Genomic DNA, 17,903 nt, shown 5'->3' with positions numbered 1-17,903 from the left:
AAGCAAAAAAGCAACATGGAATGGGAGGAAATATTTGCAAATCATTTACCTGATGATAAGGGGTTAATATCCAGACTACGTAAAGAACTCCAATAACTCAACAACAAAAAATCAAATAACTTGGTTTTAAAATGGGCAAAAGAACTGAACAGACATTTATTTTAAGAGGATATGCACATTGTCAAAAAGCACATGAAAAGATACTCGTATCATTAACCACAATGAGATGTTGTCTCACAACTATTAGGATGGCTATTATTAAAAGAAAACAATTGAAAATAACAAGTATTGATGAGCATATGGAGAAACTGGTATCCTTGTGCACTGCTGATGGGATTGTAAAATGGTGCATCCACTATAGAAAACAGAATGGAGTTCCCTCTAAAAGAACAGAAATTTCATATGGTCCTGCTGGAAATGACAATCCCATTTCTGGGTGTATATCCAAAAGAATTCAAAGAAGGATCTTGAAGAGATATTTGCATACCCATGTTCACAGCAGCATTATTCACAATAGCCAGGAGGTAGAAGCAACCAAAATATCCACTGATGGATGAATGGATAAACAAAATGTGGTATATACATATAATGGAATATTATTCAGCCTAAAAGAGGAAAATTCTGTCACCTGTTACAAAATGGATGAGCCTTGAGAATATTATGCTAAGTGAAATAAGCCAGTCACAAAAAGTAAAATACTACACCTATGAATCAAATTCACAGAAACAAAGCAGAACGGGGGCTACCAGGGATAGAGGTTGGGGGAAGATGAGGGTATAGAGTTTCAGTTCTGCAAGATGAAGAAGTTATGGAAATCTGTTTCACAACAATCTGAATATACTTAATACTACAGAACCGCACACTTAAAAATAATTAATATAGTAAATTTTATGTTGTGTTTTTCACTGCAACAGTAAAAAAGGTACTAATGATACAATAATAACCTGAATAATGTTGCCCTTTCAATCAAATTCTTATTAAACAACTTCTTCCAAAAGCTTGAAAACAATCAAAACTACCCAAAAAATTGTATATGCCCTGTTTTGCCAATAAATTCACAGTGGACTTAGTAAGTTAAAAGGCAAATAATGGATGCAGGGGTAGAGTATTTAGTTAACAGAATATTTGTGTTAACATGTCCTAACTCAGCTTCAAAGAAACAGTGTAACTACCCTGGCAAAATTACGTGCTGTCTGCCAAAGTTTCATACTCCTTCCTTCCAGGGTGTAGCGCTACTGCCTGGAAGCAACGGTTCTGCAAGAGACACTTCCACCCCTTCCGTCTGTGTCAGGCCACAAGACTAGTTTTAACCAACGGGAAGTGAGTGGAAGGGGCTGAGCTGATGAAGAATAACAGGTACTCCTTCCTTCCTCTCTCTACCATATGCCAAGTATGGAAGACAGCACAGTCACATGGCGGGCGGAATCCATTTCCCTCAAACGTCACGCAAAGTTGCCCAACAAACATTCGAACCGAACAGTAGTGCTGAGTTAGAAGTCTATCTCCTTGAGCCACTTACATTTTATGGTTTATGTGTTAAAGGAGTTAGCGTCCAGAATCTCTGAACAAAGAAAGGCTTATGTTACATGATCTGCATTTGTATGCTATTTTTCCCATGGAGTAAAATGATATACCATGAATTCTGGTAAAGAGGCAAATTTAAAATTGTAGACCAGTGGCCTTTCAAACATTTTTCTTTTTTCTTTTCTTTTTTTTTTTTTTAAGAAAATTGTGTATGAGAGCCCCAATACATAAAAAAATAAAATGTAGCTGCTGTTCTGGTGAAAAAGCAGTATGTGGAGGCCTGGAATCCTAGCTGCTGAGAGGCCAGCATCCCAGCCCAGCCTCCTGCGGGCTCCGTTCCTCTAAGGAACGCCCTTGAAACCTCCAGAGCTCCTCAGAGCACCCCTTAAAATGCAGGAGTCCACTGATGCAACAAGACTACAGAGATACTGTTTCTTTCTATTCAGGAAAACAATCCATTCCCATGTAATCTCTAGGATTATAACCAGAATATTGGGTTATCTTTTTTTTTTTTAATTTTAAAAAAATTAAAAAAGGGTATCTCTTTTAAAGTGGTGAAAAGAATATTCTACTTTGAGAATTCACTATAAATTCTCTGACTTTTTGAGCATTCACCTTTAGAGCTGAATCACTAAATTGATCTGATCGAGTACTATCATTATCTAATCCAAAAGTAATTTCTCTTTAAGAACCATTATTTTTAGAGATGTATTTATAATAAAGTGGGGGGAAAAAGTACCTATTAGTCTATCAACCTAGCCTGTTAACACGGTGATTTTCCTTCTAATCAATAATCTCTTACATCTAGGCTTTACTTCCTTCCCTTTTTAAATTACATGACGGACAATTTACAAAAATGCACAAATATTAACTCTACAACTTGAAGAATTCTATATATATACATACATATCCATGTAAATATACATGTACGTGTATTCATACACACACTCGTGTAAAGTTTATTTTTACAGAGCTACAAATAGCATATATTAAAGTATCTTTTTGTTTGAGCAATATTAGTTTCAAGGGATGAGAAAAACTTACACATTTGAAAAAATAAAAGGATGAAAAAGATCACGATTCACCATGGTCAGATATATTGGAGAAACCCTCTCCATATAGGCTAGTCGTTTTCTTAAGTTTTAGCGATTCTCAGAGCTCCTAATATGCAAGTATGTGCATGTCGTGTGTAGGGACAATATTCAGCTTTATTTTTGAAATTTACTTTAATCATGGAATCATTTTTTCCCATATCATATAATCAATGTCCTACTGTCTGCATTATTTTCATTTATACCTCATTATATCACAAATACTGTCCTTACTATTTCATCAAGTGGCTGCATCTCAGTTGAGTTCATTAGTGAAATAACTTGGTTAAGGGTGTGTGAATCCGTGAGCCCTGGGCTGTCGTGGCAATGCTTGTACCTCCGTCTAGTGAGCTGCCTGTTACATAGCAGGCATTCGATACGTACTAAAAGAATGACCTTGTTTGTTGGATGATCATTTTTCCTACCCATCTTTGTCAATTTTATAAAATTCTTTTACATTTAGCTCCCTGTTGATTTTTAGTGAAGCTCAATATTTTCTCATGTTTCTTTACTAATAATAGGTCCGTATTTGTGAATTGTGCATTCATTTCCTCTATTAATCTGTTAGGGTTTCCATGTTTTTCTTCTCAGTTTTTAATACCTTTTATATGTAATTAAGCTTGTAGAAAAACATGCTTTTTCACTGTTAGCTCTTAGTGCTCACTATTTTTTCAAGTAAAAAATGCAAAGGACATACGGACTCATATCTGTTGATCTGTTTCTTTAAGATTTCTTGTACCTGCATAAATGTACGAGCCTGCTGCACCACCTGTGCTGTGCATACTTAATTTGACTAGCCTCTAGTTTTATATAGAATTTTTAAGCAGAAGTTTCCTTTAAGCCATCAGGAATCTTGTTTTGCACACAGTTTCGCACACAGAGCTAAGCTGGTTTTTCCCCCATGCTGCAGGTCATCTGTTCTCACTTCACTAAACCATTTTTATTTTACAACATGATGAGATACCTCTTTTAATATTTATTAAGTGTACTTATAACTTGACCTATTTTGGGGATAATCTACCTTTCTCCTCTCTGCCAGTACCATATTTTGTTAAAACATCATAGGATTACATAATATGGTTTCGTATGCAGTTGGCCAAGTCTCCCTTGATTAACATTCATTATTTTTTAAGCTTCTGTAATTTTTTTCTTACAGACTTATTAGTAATTCAGTCAGGTTCTATAAATGAACAAAAATTGATTGAAATTTTAATGAAATTGCATGAAGTAATAAATTCTGGCATCTTTACAATCTATTTTTTTCCTTTCCAGAAACATGGCAGGCTACTCCACTTCCAAGTTGTTTGTCTTTGTATCTTTCTTCCTATGTCATAAATACTGCTGTTGTAAAGTTGAATTCTCTCTTTTTATTATATGTTCTGCCCATTATCTTTTTATCTAAGTTTTAAAAATAAATTGGCTCCCATTTTACTGCATATAACTTTACTAACAAATTTTACATAAGGCATGTGTGCAAAGGTTTCAGTATCTCAACTTTACCACGTAAGAAAGAAACGCAATTTTTTTCAAAGAACAGAAAATTGTTTTAATTTCTCCTCTTGGGCAATTGCAAAAGGACAAAACGCACATTAGATAAAGTTGGAAAGACTTAGCTTCTATCTAAAAATATCAAATGCTGGTTTGCTTTTCTAATCTATCAACAAACTAAGAAGTTAACTAGTAAATCAGAAAACATTTTTCAAATCAAAATATGGACTAATCAGTGTCAGGTGTTACTACCTGAGCTCCAGTTGCTATTTCATCAGCAGCTTCATTCATGACTCCCAGGGTTTGAAAAGCAAATACACACAGCTCTCGTTCACACACGGTAGGCTACAAAAGAAAGGGGAATCCAGTCACCATTTTTCCTCATCTTCCAATTCCTAAATTAAATGTGTAACATTCTTTATGTGCATAGAAAATGCAGTTTTAGAATGTTAAAAAAGAAGAAATGTTATATAAATGTTATTTACAACAGCCAAGGCATGGAAGCAATCTAAGTGCCCAGTGATAGATAAATAGATAAAGAAGATGTGGTATGTATAAATACAGTGGAATATTACTCAGCCTTAAAAAAGAATGAAATATTGCCAACTGCAAGAACATGGATGGACCAAGAGAGTATTATGCTAACTGAAATAAGTCAGACAGAGAAAGACAAATACTGCATGATTTCACTTATATGTTGCACCTAAAAAAACAAAACAAATGAACAAACTTAACAAAACAGAAACAGAGTCATAGATACAGAGAACAAACAGGTCATTACCATAAGGGAGGTAGGTGGGGGGATGACAAAAATAGGTGAGGCAGACTAAGAGGTACAAACTTCCAGTTATCAAACACATGAGCCACAGGGATGAAATGTACAGTGTGAGGAATGTAGTCAGTAATAATGAGTATCTCTGTATGGTGACAGATGGTAGCTACACTTTTCGTGGTGATCATTTTGTAATGTACAGAAATATTCAATCACTATGTTGTGCACCAGGAATTAACAAAGTGTTGTATGTACGTAGGCAATTATACTTCAAAAACAAACAAGTTCATAGAAAAAGAGATCAGATTTGTTACCGCAGGCAGTGGGGTCGGGGGAGGAGAATTGGATAAAGGGAGTCAAAAGGTACAAACCTCCAGTTATAAAATAAATAACTACTAGGGATATAATGTACAACATAATTAACACTTTTGTTTGTTACATGTGCAAGTTGATGGTAAATCCTAAGAGTTCTCATTACAGGGAAAAATACTCCTTTCCCATTTTCTTTTATTTTGTATTAATATGAGATGATGAATATTCACTAAACTCACTGTGGTCATCACTTCATGATACATGTAAGCCAAATCATTATGCTGTACACCTTAAATAAACATATACAGTGCTGTATGTCAATTACATCTCAATAAAACTGGAGGAAGCAAAAGGGAAGAAATATCACTTTACTTAAAAAAATTAAATTTCTAAATGTAGGTAACAATTAGTAAATAATCATTTAATGATATAGAGTCACACTATGATAAAAAATCCATTTCAGTTAGTTTTAGGCACTTGCATTTGGAATGATTTAACAATAGATGAAAGTATCCTTAAAAATGGAAAATCCATCTCACCTGCTTAATACACATTTGCACATGAGATGTATAACAAATAAGCAGATACCTCAGCTGGTGATATACTGAAAAATGAGGTCAAACCCCAAAGCTGTGTAAACAAATTTACAAAAGAGAGTTCCATTTCTTCCTAGGTAATTTGCTCTGGAAAAGATAAGCATGACTCTGCTTACTTGCTACCCAGCTCTTGAAAGATTGGTTTTGTTGCAAAGACTTTTGACTTCAGTAACCTCCTGAAGTCAACGGCACTGAAATATACATTCTGCAATTGCTTTGGAAGAGCTCTCATCTTTCAAATCTAATACAGTGTCATCTGTTTGATTTATCTTATCTCCCGAGTTACATTGCATTAGGTAGCTGATGAAGCCGAACACGATGCAGCCCGCGGTGCCCGGCACAGCAGACAGACGCATTTGTTAGTGCCACTGCTCCTATGCTCACTCATTTCAGAGGTGGTTTCATCTACTGCTTAACTAGTAGGCAAGGATGGCCCTGTGCCGAGCATCCTTTACGTTCACAATGAGCCCACATGGTGGCTTTGTAGAAAAAACGCATGACCAATCACACAAACATTTCTGATTGACATTTCCCCAAAGAGAATTTTTGGAAAAAAATAAATTGGTATATTTCCTTTGTAAGCCTTAAATGGACAGTCTGATTCCATTTCAGAAACACCAGAAAAAACTATCTTTGGGAGGAAATTAATTAGAGAAAGTTCTTCATCCAGACTCAAGTTATATACTGCTGTGTATGTTTGGATATACTCTTCAACTTCTGCTACTTTTACTTTAGTGTTTAGCCTATTCTTAATCTTTTGTGTGTGTGTGTGTTTATCTATGTGCATATATGTTTCCACCTCAACTTCCCCCACTGACACTGGGTTTTTTGTTCACTTTCTGGGAACATGGTGTGGTCTGAAATTATAACAGCAGCCATTTTATTGCACATTTACTATAGTGTCAAATGCTGCACTGGTGTTTGAGTACAGTGAGACTGTATACAAACAAGACTCCAGGGGAAGATCAACCTTGGAAATCATAAAAGGCCATAGGAATTAATTCTTATATCGGATACCCAAAGTTCCCTGAGGAAGTAAACAGAGACATGGAAGGTACTTTGTTTTAATAACACTATTGCCAAATGAGCATACACTTTTTAAATGACTAAAATCCATCAATTTCAAAGCTGAATAACAGGATAAGGCTCATTTAGTATATATAAATAATGCTTGGCTTTTATTTTTTAATTTGAATCTTGGACAGCTAATTATAGTTATTTCGTGATCATCCAAAAATATACACACACGTATATATATATATACATACACACATATACATATATATATACACACACATATATATGCATGTGTGTTCATACTCATATTCCAGGGAATATAATGGTAGAAACTACCTTTTTGGTATCAAACTGTTGCCTTAAACAATATAAATGAAAATGAAATAAAATACTCTGCTATACTATTTGCACATGAGATGTATAAAAAGTAAGCAGATACCTAAGGTGGTGATATACTAAAAAATGGAAGATAATTTTTTGAAATTTTAATATTCCAGCAGCACACTTTGTCCCCAATCCTAGGTATTCATATGCCAGGCTGACTTTGTCTCAAGCGATATTTACCAATTCCACCCAGACCTCCTATGCTTTATCATGGGTCACAAATGAGTAATAGTTCAATGTTCCCTGCGATGCTTTCTCCCACGTTACTGTTTCATCCCCCTCCCAGACGTGTTTATATTCAAACTTCTAAATCTCCAAATCACATGGACTTACCCACTGACCCATTATTTTAAATAATAAACCTACATTCCTAATGATAAATCGATGGCTTAATTACTTTACAGACACTTTTTCTTCTTTCTCACTGTTTTTTTTTTTTTTTTTTTTGGCTAAAAAATGGCCTTTCTTCCCATACTCAAATGTGCAAGGCTTATTTCTAGGAATATCCTGTTACTGCAGCTGTTTGAAGAAGGAAATCAGGTACCCTAGAAAACTTGCTTTGCAGGGAGAAAAGGAAATCTGGCTATCATACTGAAAAATTCAAAGTAGAACTACACATTACATTCTTATAAAAATAATTTTATCTTTCTTTCTTTTTAAAATAGCAACTTCTGAGGTAGGAATATTGCAATTAAGTTACATACTATACTAACACCATACTAAGTAAATGCCAGTGAATTTTTATAATAACAGTTTTCTACCTAGCACTCATTCTGACTAGATAGCTCAACAGCGTATTCTAGACATAAATGAGCTTAATTTTGAGATAACCATTTGCTAACTAGTTTTTGCAGATTACTACTCCTCCCAGGTTTATCTACATTTGAGAGAGGTTCACAATGTCAACACAAGGTGGCGCACTAAAAGTTCTCACCGTAATTAGTAATCAAGATTAGATGTCTCACTGCTCACAGAAAGGACATTCTACTCAAGGAAAGAAACTGATTCATTCCTTTTTAATAAAACAAGCAGTTATATTGTAATTAGTATTCTCCTACACTGAGCCGACTGCCAGCCAATCCCCTGCTCCCAACAAATTCTGCTATACCTATATTATTTGCACAGAAAACTCCAGCATCAATTTAAAATAGAACACAGTCACTGAGTAACTACTGCTGGATAAGTGAAATTGTGTTTTATTACACATACTTTTATACAAAGTATGTATGCCTAAGTATAGCCAAAAATACACACTATTTACTAATTCATTCGAGCTTACAGTAAGTCTATCAGTCTCAATTTATAAAACATTATCTATTCTTAATGTTACATTAGCATATTGCCTTCAAGTGATTAGTCCCTATAATTTAAACTGTAAAACCATGGCAAGTCCCTCATGCCATTACACTATAGAGTCTGCGACATAATATTCATTACGCACCATTTAAAAACATGGGGAACTTTATATATCCTTAAGATTCCTTTTAGAAGTTTTTAAGCTAAGGTGAATACATTTTTAATTTTATTTGAATTAAAGAAATTTAAACGTGAGCAGTAAAAGCATGTTTCAAAAAATGGTTTGAAGCCCTAAAGAATATTTTAGAACCTAACTGCATTTTAGAAACTCTGTGTTTTCAATGGGTTTTTAATACTTCCTATGGCAAATAGAAATGACATAACTCAAGAGAATCTAGCTATGAATTTATATATAGCACAGTGTAGGTGAGTGGCTTTCAAATCTTTTTTTGCCATGGTCTTTTTGTTCAAACGAAATATTTCATATAAGCCCAAAATATAAAACAGATAAAAGTGGCTATTGTTCCAGCTGGAGCATATGTGATCTGTTCGATTTTCCTATCTATCAAACAGGGATAAAATCAGATCCAGCTCCCCAGGTTGATATGAGGACCAAGTGAGAAAGAGAACCAAGTGAGATAAGAGTTATAAAATCTCCTTGAAGTATAGGGAGCTGTTTAAATAGTGAAAGTATTAGGTAACCTGGATAAGCTGCCCCGTCTACGTGTTTTAACCCAATGTGTACCCCAAAATAAGTGTTTCAAAAGAATTTCCATTGAAGCATATTATGAGGTATTCATACTCATGATTTATCAAACCTCTTAATTTGTTGCTAGTGTATTTCTTGCTAAAAAGAAGTGAGCGATGTAAATATAACTTCATAATTTAAAAACTATGGTTGAAAAACCTATGAGAAGAATTGAGTATCTACTAGAAATACTTAACCTACCGGCCTTTAATTCTCTGTATTTCCAGTTTTAACAGCCAATACTCTGGGCTCCTTTCATGGTTTGGAAGAGAGACACATTTGGGGTAGGAAAAGATGCAGTGCCCACCAAGGAAGACAGGAATCTCTCAGGGGTGAAGGATGCATGAGACAGGATGATCAGCCTGATTTGGTCTCCACACAAGGTGATGCTTATCGTCTCGTAAAACTAAAGTTGTCGTTTGAACATTAAAATCAATTTGTGCTCAATTTGGATGTAAAAAGAATTGTATCTTTGAACTAAAAGTTTTTTGTCATAATTATTACTTAGCTTAGCCTGTTAAGTTGAAATGTTAATTTCTGTGACTTGGGAGGGAGGGGAGAAAGTAGGCTGTGCTTTTTCATCTATCCTTCAAATATTAAAGTCAGACCTAAGCACAAGAAGACCTACCTGTTTCCCTCTTAGAAGGTAAAATGGGACATACCCAGGTTTACCCACGTGCTCAGGTTCTCAAGAACAGGCATAGGAATGCCTTAAACTATGACCAAATTATAGCTGGGCATTGCTCTTTTCCCTCTGAATGTAAGAACCTGAGTTACAAACATTTGTCTAAGGTCCACAGCAAGACGAGATTACACAAAAATATTAGATTCTCAGGTTTCTTACTTGGCTTTAGGAGGATCGGGCATTGTTCCCAAGAGGTGACAACAGAATCTCAGGCCTGATGAATCCAGAGCAAGTAACCTGGGACACTTCCACGTGGCAGGAGAAGAGAATGAGATCATAATTCTCATATCATATGCTGATGTGGGAAACAGGAAAGTCGATTTGCCAGGGACACACAGATTGAGTATCAAGTCTCACCGACAAAGTTTCAGCTCTGTAGGGCTACTAAATCCACATGGCCACGTGAATGGTCTCCTCCGGGTAACCGGGAGCTGAGCAGCTCACACACAGGGTTCAGAAAGACAGACACCTGCACTGATCCAGGACTGGGATGTTTAAGGCGTGTAACAAAAAGACCAGGACACTAGGAATTCACAAGCTGATAAAAACAGTGATAGTTCTGGCAGTAAATCCTTGTTTTCCTGTTTTGCAAAAACACTTGGTGAAGACCAAAATCAACATTTTAAAGCAACTCCAAAACAGTTTGCCACATTAACACTCTAGTTGATTCCAAAAATGTACAGTGCCAGTGACTTGGTTTGGGTTTGGTTTTCTGATTACAATCCAAACGGCACTGCCGAACTGGAATTCTGGGACTCTATAAACAACCCTTCTGATAATGTGAGTTTTATGCAGATTCAAAGTATTACACGTCAGGACTCACACCTGAGAGTGTTTATAACCTTTGTAAACAAAAGAGAAAATCGGAGCATTGTGGTATTTCTAAGTAAGGAGTTTAGTTCCTCATGTTGCAGGAAGTGTGACACACTTACCCGGACCTCCGAGTAAAGTGGCAGAACAGTGAAGCAGTGGCTAAAATTTTAGGACTTTTGGGAAGTAGGGGTAAAAAAGACTTGCGTCATTTAAAAAACAATCAAGGCTTGAAGGAAAAGAGAAAAATATAAGAAACAGTCTGAATTTTGACAGAGAAAGGTGTACCAATGTAATAAACACTGGGCATAGAACTCTATGGAAACTGGGTTTTATCTAAGCTATTTAGTCACTTACGGGGCTATAATTTATCCTTCTTATACCTTGAGGATTCATTGCAGTTTTCAGTGTGTTATTTGGTCTGAGTAAGTGGTCAATGAGTCAGTTTATTAATTAATACCCCATAAGAAATTATATTTGTAATAATTTTTATAAATTATTGAAATTGTGAAATAATTCAAATTACAGCAAAACATACTGCAGTGTAAATATACAGGCATAGAAAAAAATGATATACCTGGTTTAGGTGGAATATCCATTTAACAGAACCAGAAGACAGTTCTCTTTACCTCTCTTTTCCTTTCAACATGAGATGTTTCTTTATTTTCATTTCCTGATTTGATTTCATATGTCATTTATCTTACTACTTACGAAGCCAAAGTAAGCTTTCTGATTTCCTTAGATATCAGTCTGAATCACAGCAACATAAAACCATCTGATAACCAGCTATATTTCTCTAGAAAATGTTGTTTCCTTTCCTGTTTACAGAAGCACTTCCATTTCTAGAAAGAGATAGCAAACTTCATTGGTGCAGAAAGATATAAAGTAAAACAGAATTCGGAGCAAGGCACAGAGAATACTAAAATCAACTGTGATCTTTCTATCACTTATTATTGGAATGAACTGCCAGTAATTAAACCACAAAGAGCAAACTCCCAAAACATGCATAGTAAATTCCCAGGACGTAAAAGTAGTCAATTCAAGTACACAAGTCGAGAGTAGCATCGTGATTAAAGCCCAGGACTTTGGTGCCATTCTGCCAGGGTTCAAATCCTGTCCCTATGACTTACTAGCAGTGTGACATTAAAAAAAAAAAATCACTGTTTTCTTTCTCTGTAAAGCAGGGATAGTATTAATACTGGCCTCATAAACTTATTATGAGGATTAGATAAAATAATCCATGTAAAGCACTTCAAACATGTGACATAAAAAGCACTCGAGAAACGTGTGCCATTTTAACATTACTATTCTCTCCTGTAGTGAAACGGCATTGCCATGGGTCAAGCAATAAATCAAGATCCACAGATGCACACGGACAAAATAAAAATGGGCCTCCTCATTGGGATTAACTGAGGTGACCAAAGGATCCCCCCCCCCTCTCATCATAACTATATGTTTCCGTGTATCAAATAAAAATAAGAAACTTGCTCAAATATTGAATAAAATAAATGCTGAGTTAGTTAATGTGGGTTTCAGAATAACAATATTTCTCTGATGGGGATAACTGACTGCCAAAAGAAAGCACATGGGTAGTAAGAAAAAAAACTTTTTAAAATATATGTTTCCCATAAACAAATAAAATGAAACAAATATATCATATAACCTGAGAGATGATTATGCTCATACATGGCTTTTATATATGTTCTTTAAAGTATAAATCTTGAAATACGAAAAACGTTCTAATAAAATGGTATTATATGCTTTGTAATTTATCTTTTCAAACATATACTCCTAAGGACAGGACAAATTTCTCTTTAAAAGTGCCACAGAATCTAGCATGGTGCCTTATACTTATAAAGCCTTCAATAAGTGTTTATGATACAGTTTTGAAGTCAGACAGAATCAGACTCCTTCAGAAACAGTGATTCGTCAAAATTATACAACTTTGTGTGTTAAATAATTGGCTCAAAAGAGTATTTATGTAAATGCAGTTATTTACTTACTTATTTTTATATCTTAACCCTTTTCATTTATAGTCAAAACTGACATTCCACCAATGAGAGCTTACCCTAAGCATGGGGCCATTCTGAAACACATGTGGCTCATCGCAAACCACACAGTACTCATTCAACACAGGGATCCGCTGCTCGGCAAACTCAATTGTCTGAAAGAGACAATAAAGAGAAATAATTAAGTCAAGCTCACGAACGATTTCACACTGAAGGCTAGACTATTTCTACAGTGGATGGAGGCTTGGCTCATACCTGCACTAGGAAGCCACGGTCTCGTATTGGAATGCATTTGGCACCATTTGGCTATAAAAGCAAAGTAAGAGAAAATAATTTTTTAATTAGGAGAATACATAAGTTATAACCTTTTACTTTGGTAACAGTGAATAAGGATGTAATCTTTCTGAGATCACCTGTACTGCGAAATAAACATTAATTATGACAGCAAGACTTTAGAATTTATTACAATGCTTTTTCCTCCATTGCTATTGCAACCTTTGTTTTAAACTAAGTGAACAGCATTCTGGTCTTCTAGGAAAAATGACTGGCATCTTTAAGTGATCACAAAAACTCACGTCCTCTATTACTCATCATTGAATGCTCCCACCTCCTCATTTAGACTATTTCAATCTTACTTTACAATCAGAAAGATTTATTCCTCCAAGGGCATATTAGACAGCTGCTGTAAGGGGTACGATACTAAACTATTGTATTAGGCTGAGCCATACAAGCGGACATTGACACTTTCTTTTACAGGATATCTGAAATTACCTTTCTTAGGTGAAACTACCATGGGAAACCTTCAACTATGTGACCCTTTGACATAATTACTGTAAGTCTTTAATACTCAGCTTTGAGAAGAAATGGGCTTTTAGGGATGTCCACCTAAAATTGCTAACATCCTTATATATGTTTTCTTAACACAAATATAATTTCATGGTATAATTAACAAGGTACTTTTAGAAATAAATCTATACATGAGCACGAGAACCTTTTGAAATTGTATCTTATTTTTTCCAATTTCCTCTAGTGCTAGGTGTATTCTTATTAATAGTTGACTTAAATATGCCCCTCCTTAACACACACACACACAGATTTACTAAAAGCAAACAGAACTTTTTGTCATTTTATGTAATTAATATACATAAGATAGGTCTCATTCTTTATCTGAAACTGGCTATAATGCTGATCATTCTAGAGGTAAACTTTGTGTAAGACTGATTCCCAATAAATACAACCCAAAGCTGTATTTAACACAGTCACCTCCCAGCCCCATCTCCCCCCCAAAAACAGCTTCAGGAAAAAGTGATTTCAGTTTTATGAAGTAGACACTGAGAGCAGCTTTAAGTGAGGCTTTGGAATACAGGTGCAAATGTTACTCCTCTCTACAAGTTCACGGCAAAGTTTTCCTCTTATATACACTACTTTAAGTATATGTAAGGACACTGCTCTTAACTTAATTATTAGACAAACTCGGACTTCCACTATTTATGAGAGAAAACTAGAGGTCAGATACACCTACTTAATGAAATATTAAAAGTGCTGTGTGAATTCACCTGACTTCCTTTCATTTTCAATAGCATTCATGACCATGACATGTTTATCTTTCCAGAATCCAAATGATCATTCCAGTACCAGCTGAAAATGCTGGGTGTGCAAAATAATAAAATAATAACTCACAGAAAAAACTAGTAAATTTTAAAAAACAAAGAAAAAAGTCAGTAAATTAAAAAACAAACAAACAAAAAAAAAACTTCACTTCTTTCCTCTACCAGCTCTTATAAAACCAATCAACCAAAACCTCTCCTGCAGCTTAGCTGACATGTAAGAGCTCAAGATGAAAACATGTACGCACAGCAGGCTGGCAAGATGAAGATGAAGATGGTGTTAAGATACCAATAAGCCCTGAGGTAAGAGAGAGCCTCCTGCCCTCTGCGTTAGGTTCCTTGAAAAGCTCCGTTTTGGATGACTTGGGGGCACTGGAGTACGACTTGCTGAGCAACTTGTGGTTCTTCAGTCCGCACAACTCCTCCACCCTGAGGCTGCTGGAGTAAGACCTGCTTAACAGTTTGTGAGGCTTCAGGTTGGCATTGTGCTCACAGCGCGGGTCTCCAGAACATGAGCGAGTCAACAGTTTATGCGACTTGAGAGTGAGGCAGTCCTCTTGCTTGGCAGCTGCAGGGCAGGGATGGTTCAAGAGTTTGTGCGACTTAATTGTCGTCACTGCCTGCTCAGCCCTGGGGTCGCTGGACAGGGAGCGACCAAAGGTCCTGTGTGACTTTGTGGCGCACACGTCGTCACTCTTGACTGTGCTGGAACAAGTCCTCCGCAGCAGCTTGTGCGTTTTGGAGATTCCATCTTGCTCAGATTTCAGTTTGGATTTGCTTTTACCGCAACCAGGGGGAGGATAACTTGGCGACCTTCGATATCGAACAACAATAATACAGGGTGAATCATGAGGGTAACAGACCGTGGAGAACTCTTGTCAGGCTCAGTCAACTCAACTCTGCTACAAACACCGCCTCTTTTTAATCCAGCCTATCTAGCTAAAATGGAAACCAAAAGTATGTATGGAAAGGTCACAGGGACTGAATTACATCTTTCCTGAAAAGCAAAAAAGGAATATCCAAAATATCCAAAAAAGGAATATTTTCCCTCTTTCTTAACCCAGAGCCCTATAAAGGGTTAATTTTGGTAGGGAAAACTCTATGTAATTCGAAACCAAAAAAAAAAGGCATTTTAGTAAATTTAAGTCATATAAAGGAAACAAAACTCTAAAAATAGAAATCAGTATCTCTTGTTTTTTGATGGAATGCATGTAACTTGGTCTGTGCTTTAAAGTCATAAAGAAAATAAACAGACGCCAAGACTAGAGAGAATGCTCTTAACTACATACCCATGGAATACCTCAGGCCCGGCATTTAGCAAGATGATGGTAGGATGTCTGTTACCCACCTGCGCAAGGTAGAAAATAAGTGCAGGGGAGACTTCACCTTCTTCTCTGACAGCTTCTTATTGTGCAGGCAATTGGATTTTTCTTTGCTCTGTTTCCACTGCTGTGTAACAAATGTCTGCATGATTCTGTCAGTGCAAAGGGAAGTTTGTTATCACAGTTTCAAGGTAAGTTAATGTCATATTTCTTTATTTTTATTATGTAGAGAATGCAGTTATCAAAGAAAATAAATGCATGGTAATTAGGGAGAGTAATTTCGAACCATACAAGATGTTTTCATGTGTAGGAAAGCATCCTATAGAAAATGTCTTGATATTACAGTGCCACAATTAATAATGAATTACTGTGATATAATTAAAAGTACAAATGATAAAAAAGTTGGTAAAAGAATAAGGATATAGAGAGATTCATAAAGACAGCCTCTAGGATCAACACCTTTAGCTGAAGTGGCAAAAGAAAATTTTGAATTATTTTGTTAGTGTCAGAAACACAGGTTTAAAAATGTCTTTGTTAGTAATTATGATTTATAAACTACAATTAAAGTTCATTTCTTTTTACTTGATTTGCTTATGTATTTTTCTTCATGAAAAAGAAAACAAAATGAAACTACAAAATCCTAAGTTAAAATAAACCATGTAAAATTGATTCTACGGAGAAAGAGGAGGTCAGCAAATTTTATCTTCAGCCAAGCCCATTCCGTTTTAAATGTGCTGGTTTAAAAAAAAAAAAAAGGTGATCCTCTTAGAATTTATCATAAGGCAGGAATCTGGTGACTTCTGACCTCAATATTCTCTAAGTCAAGACCACGACATCACTGCTTGGTGGAGAGTTCTATAATGTCAACTGGATTTAAGACACAGTTTTGTTTTCTGAGAAGGGTCCCAGACTGCAGCAATAGCTTTTTTGTACCCCATCTCTCAAGTGGCAATGGAGAAGGGTCCCTTAAGGCTGATATTTAAGTAGATGCAAAATTTTATAATTACACATTGTATGTAATAAATTAAACATGTTGATTTTCTCTCAAAAGTCAGTTCAACACTGCGTGCTTTTCATGCTCTTTTCAGTATTTCTAACACAATTGCTTTTGGACCAAGAAAATGGTACCAATACCTACAATTTACAATATACTTGGGTGTACAATAGGAACTTTACATACAGATTTTTTTTTCTTTAATGCTCAGGATATCCCCAGAAAGTAGTTATAATTCCACACATTTCACAGGTAAGGTAAGGAAATGAGACCTGCCCAAGTTAGCCTGGATGGTAAGTGGCAGAGTTGCAACATCTGCATTATCCAATACGGACAGACCTATGTTAGCATGTTATTCACAAGGGGCAGGTGCGACTCAGCACTAGGCCAATTATTAACTTTTAGAGATCCTTGAAGTCTTACCAAATTAGCTCAGATCCCCAGAAACTACATCACACTCCCCAACCTTTAGTCAGCTAGCTTAGAGAACTCAGAGGAAAGTTACGTACAGCATTATCTGGGGTCTTTTTAGCCACAGAGGTAGTGAGGAAGAAGCAGGTTAAACTGCAGTCAACGATGCATGGTTCCAAATTCACAGTAAATTCTCCCTAGAGCTCAGGACAAGGGAGAGTTTTTATTTTCAACTTAATTTTTGAAGATTTTTTTCTCTCCAAGATTTCAGCAAGATTTAAATGTAACAGAAACATCAGGGTCATCATTTCCCCTGTACCTAACCTCAAATCCCCAGCGACACCATCCTCTGTACCAAACAGATTCAGATTCTTTTCCTCCCATGAAAAATCGCCATTCCTGGGTGCCCTTCCCTAAAAATCCCAGCAAGTGCTTCTCTGATTCTCCACAGGCTAACTGGAACAAAGTGACAAGTCAAAGAGCTAAAACTGTTTCCACTTTCATGCTACATGAGCATTCACAAGTGTGGCTTCCGCCTCTAAACTAGTAACTCTTGAACTTGGACACTCAGATCCCCCTACATGTTCTCGGATTCAAAAGCAGGCAGTTAGCCGTCTCCTACAAGAAATTTCGGAGTGATTCATGTGTCATTTCAGTGGTCATCGGAAATATACTTGTGAGCACATTTGGTATAATGACCACCCCCTTGTAACAGACCACCACCAAAAGGCTTCAGCACGCACACTGGTGTTTGAGTTCACCACTGTGCTGGCACCAAGAACTACTACAGTTGACACTGGCTGATGACAGAAGAAGAGAAAAAGACTTCAAGGTAAA

The 17,903-nt window shown here is 36.1% G+C and overlaps 1 protein-coding gene across 3 annotated transcripts in view; it reads right to left on the bottom strand.

Moving 5' to 3' along the window:
- The window catches only part of PARP8 (poly(ADP-ribose) polymerase family member 8), a 163,407-nt gene that overhangs the window by 30,712 nt on the left and 114,792 nt on the right, over positions 1 to 17,903 (bottom strand). For all 3 annotated transcript variants that reach the window (XM_074357970.1, XM_010966306.3, XM_010966305.3), the window contains exons 12-16: positions 15,688 to 15,813; positions 14,588 to 15,152; positions 12,988 to 13,038; positions 12,792 to 12,887; positions 4,356 to 4,448 (exon numbers count right to left, since the gene is read on the bottom strand). In XM_074357970.1, the coding sequence (XP_074214071.1) occupies positions 4,356 to 4,448; positions 12,792 to 12,887; positions 12,988 to 13,038; positions 14,588 to 15,152; positions 15,688 to 15,813 (931 nt within the window). The remainder of the gene's footprint in view (positions 1 to 4,355; positions 4,449 to 12,791; positions 12,888 to 12,987; positions 13,039 to 14,587; positions 15,153 to 15,687; positions 15,814 to 17,903) is intronic.

The sequence above is a fragment of the Camelus bactrianus genome, chromosome 3 (genome assembly GCF_048773025.1).
Source record: "Camelus bactrianus isolate YW-2024 breed Bactrian camel chromosome 3, ASM4877302v1, whole genome shotgun sequence".
Lineage (NCBI taxonomy): Eukaryota > Metazoa > Chordata > Mammalia > Artiodactyla > Camelidae > Camelus > Camelus bactrianus.
Note: the sequence above shows the minus strand (reverse complement) of the source record. Positions and strands in the feature narration are given on the sequence as shown.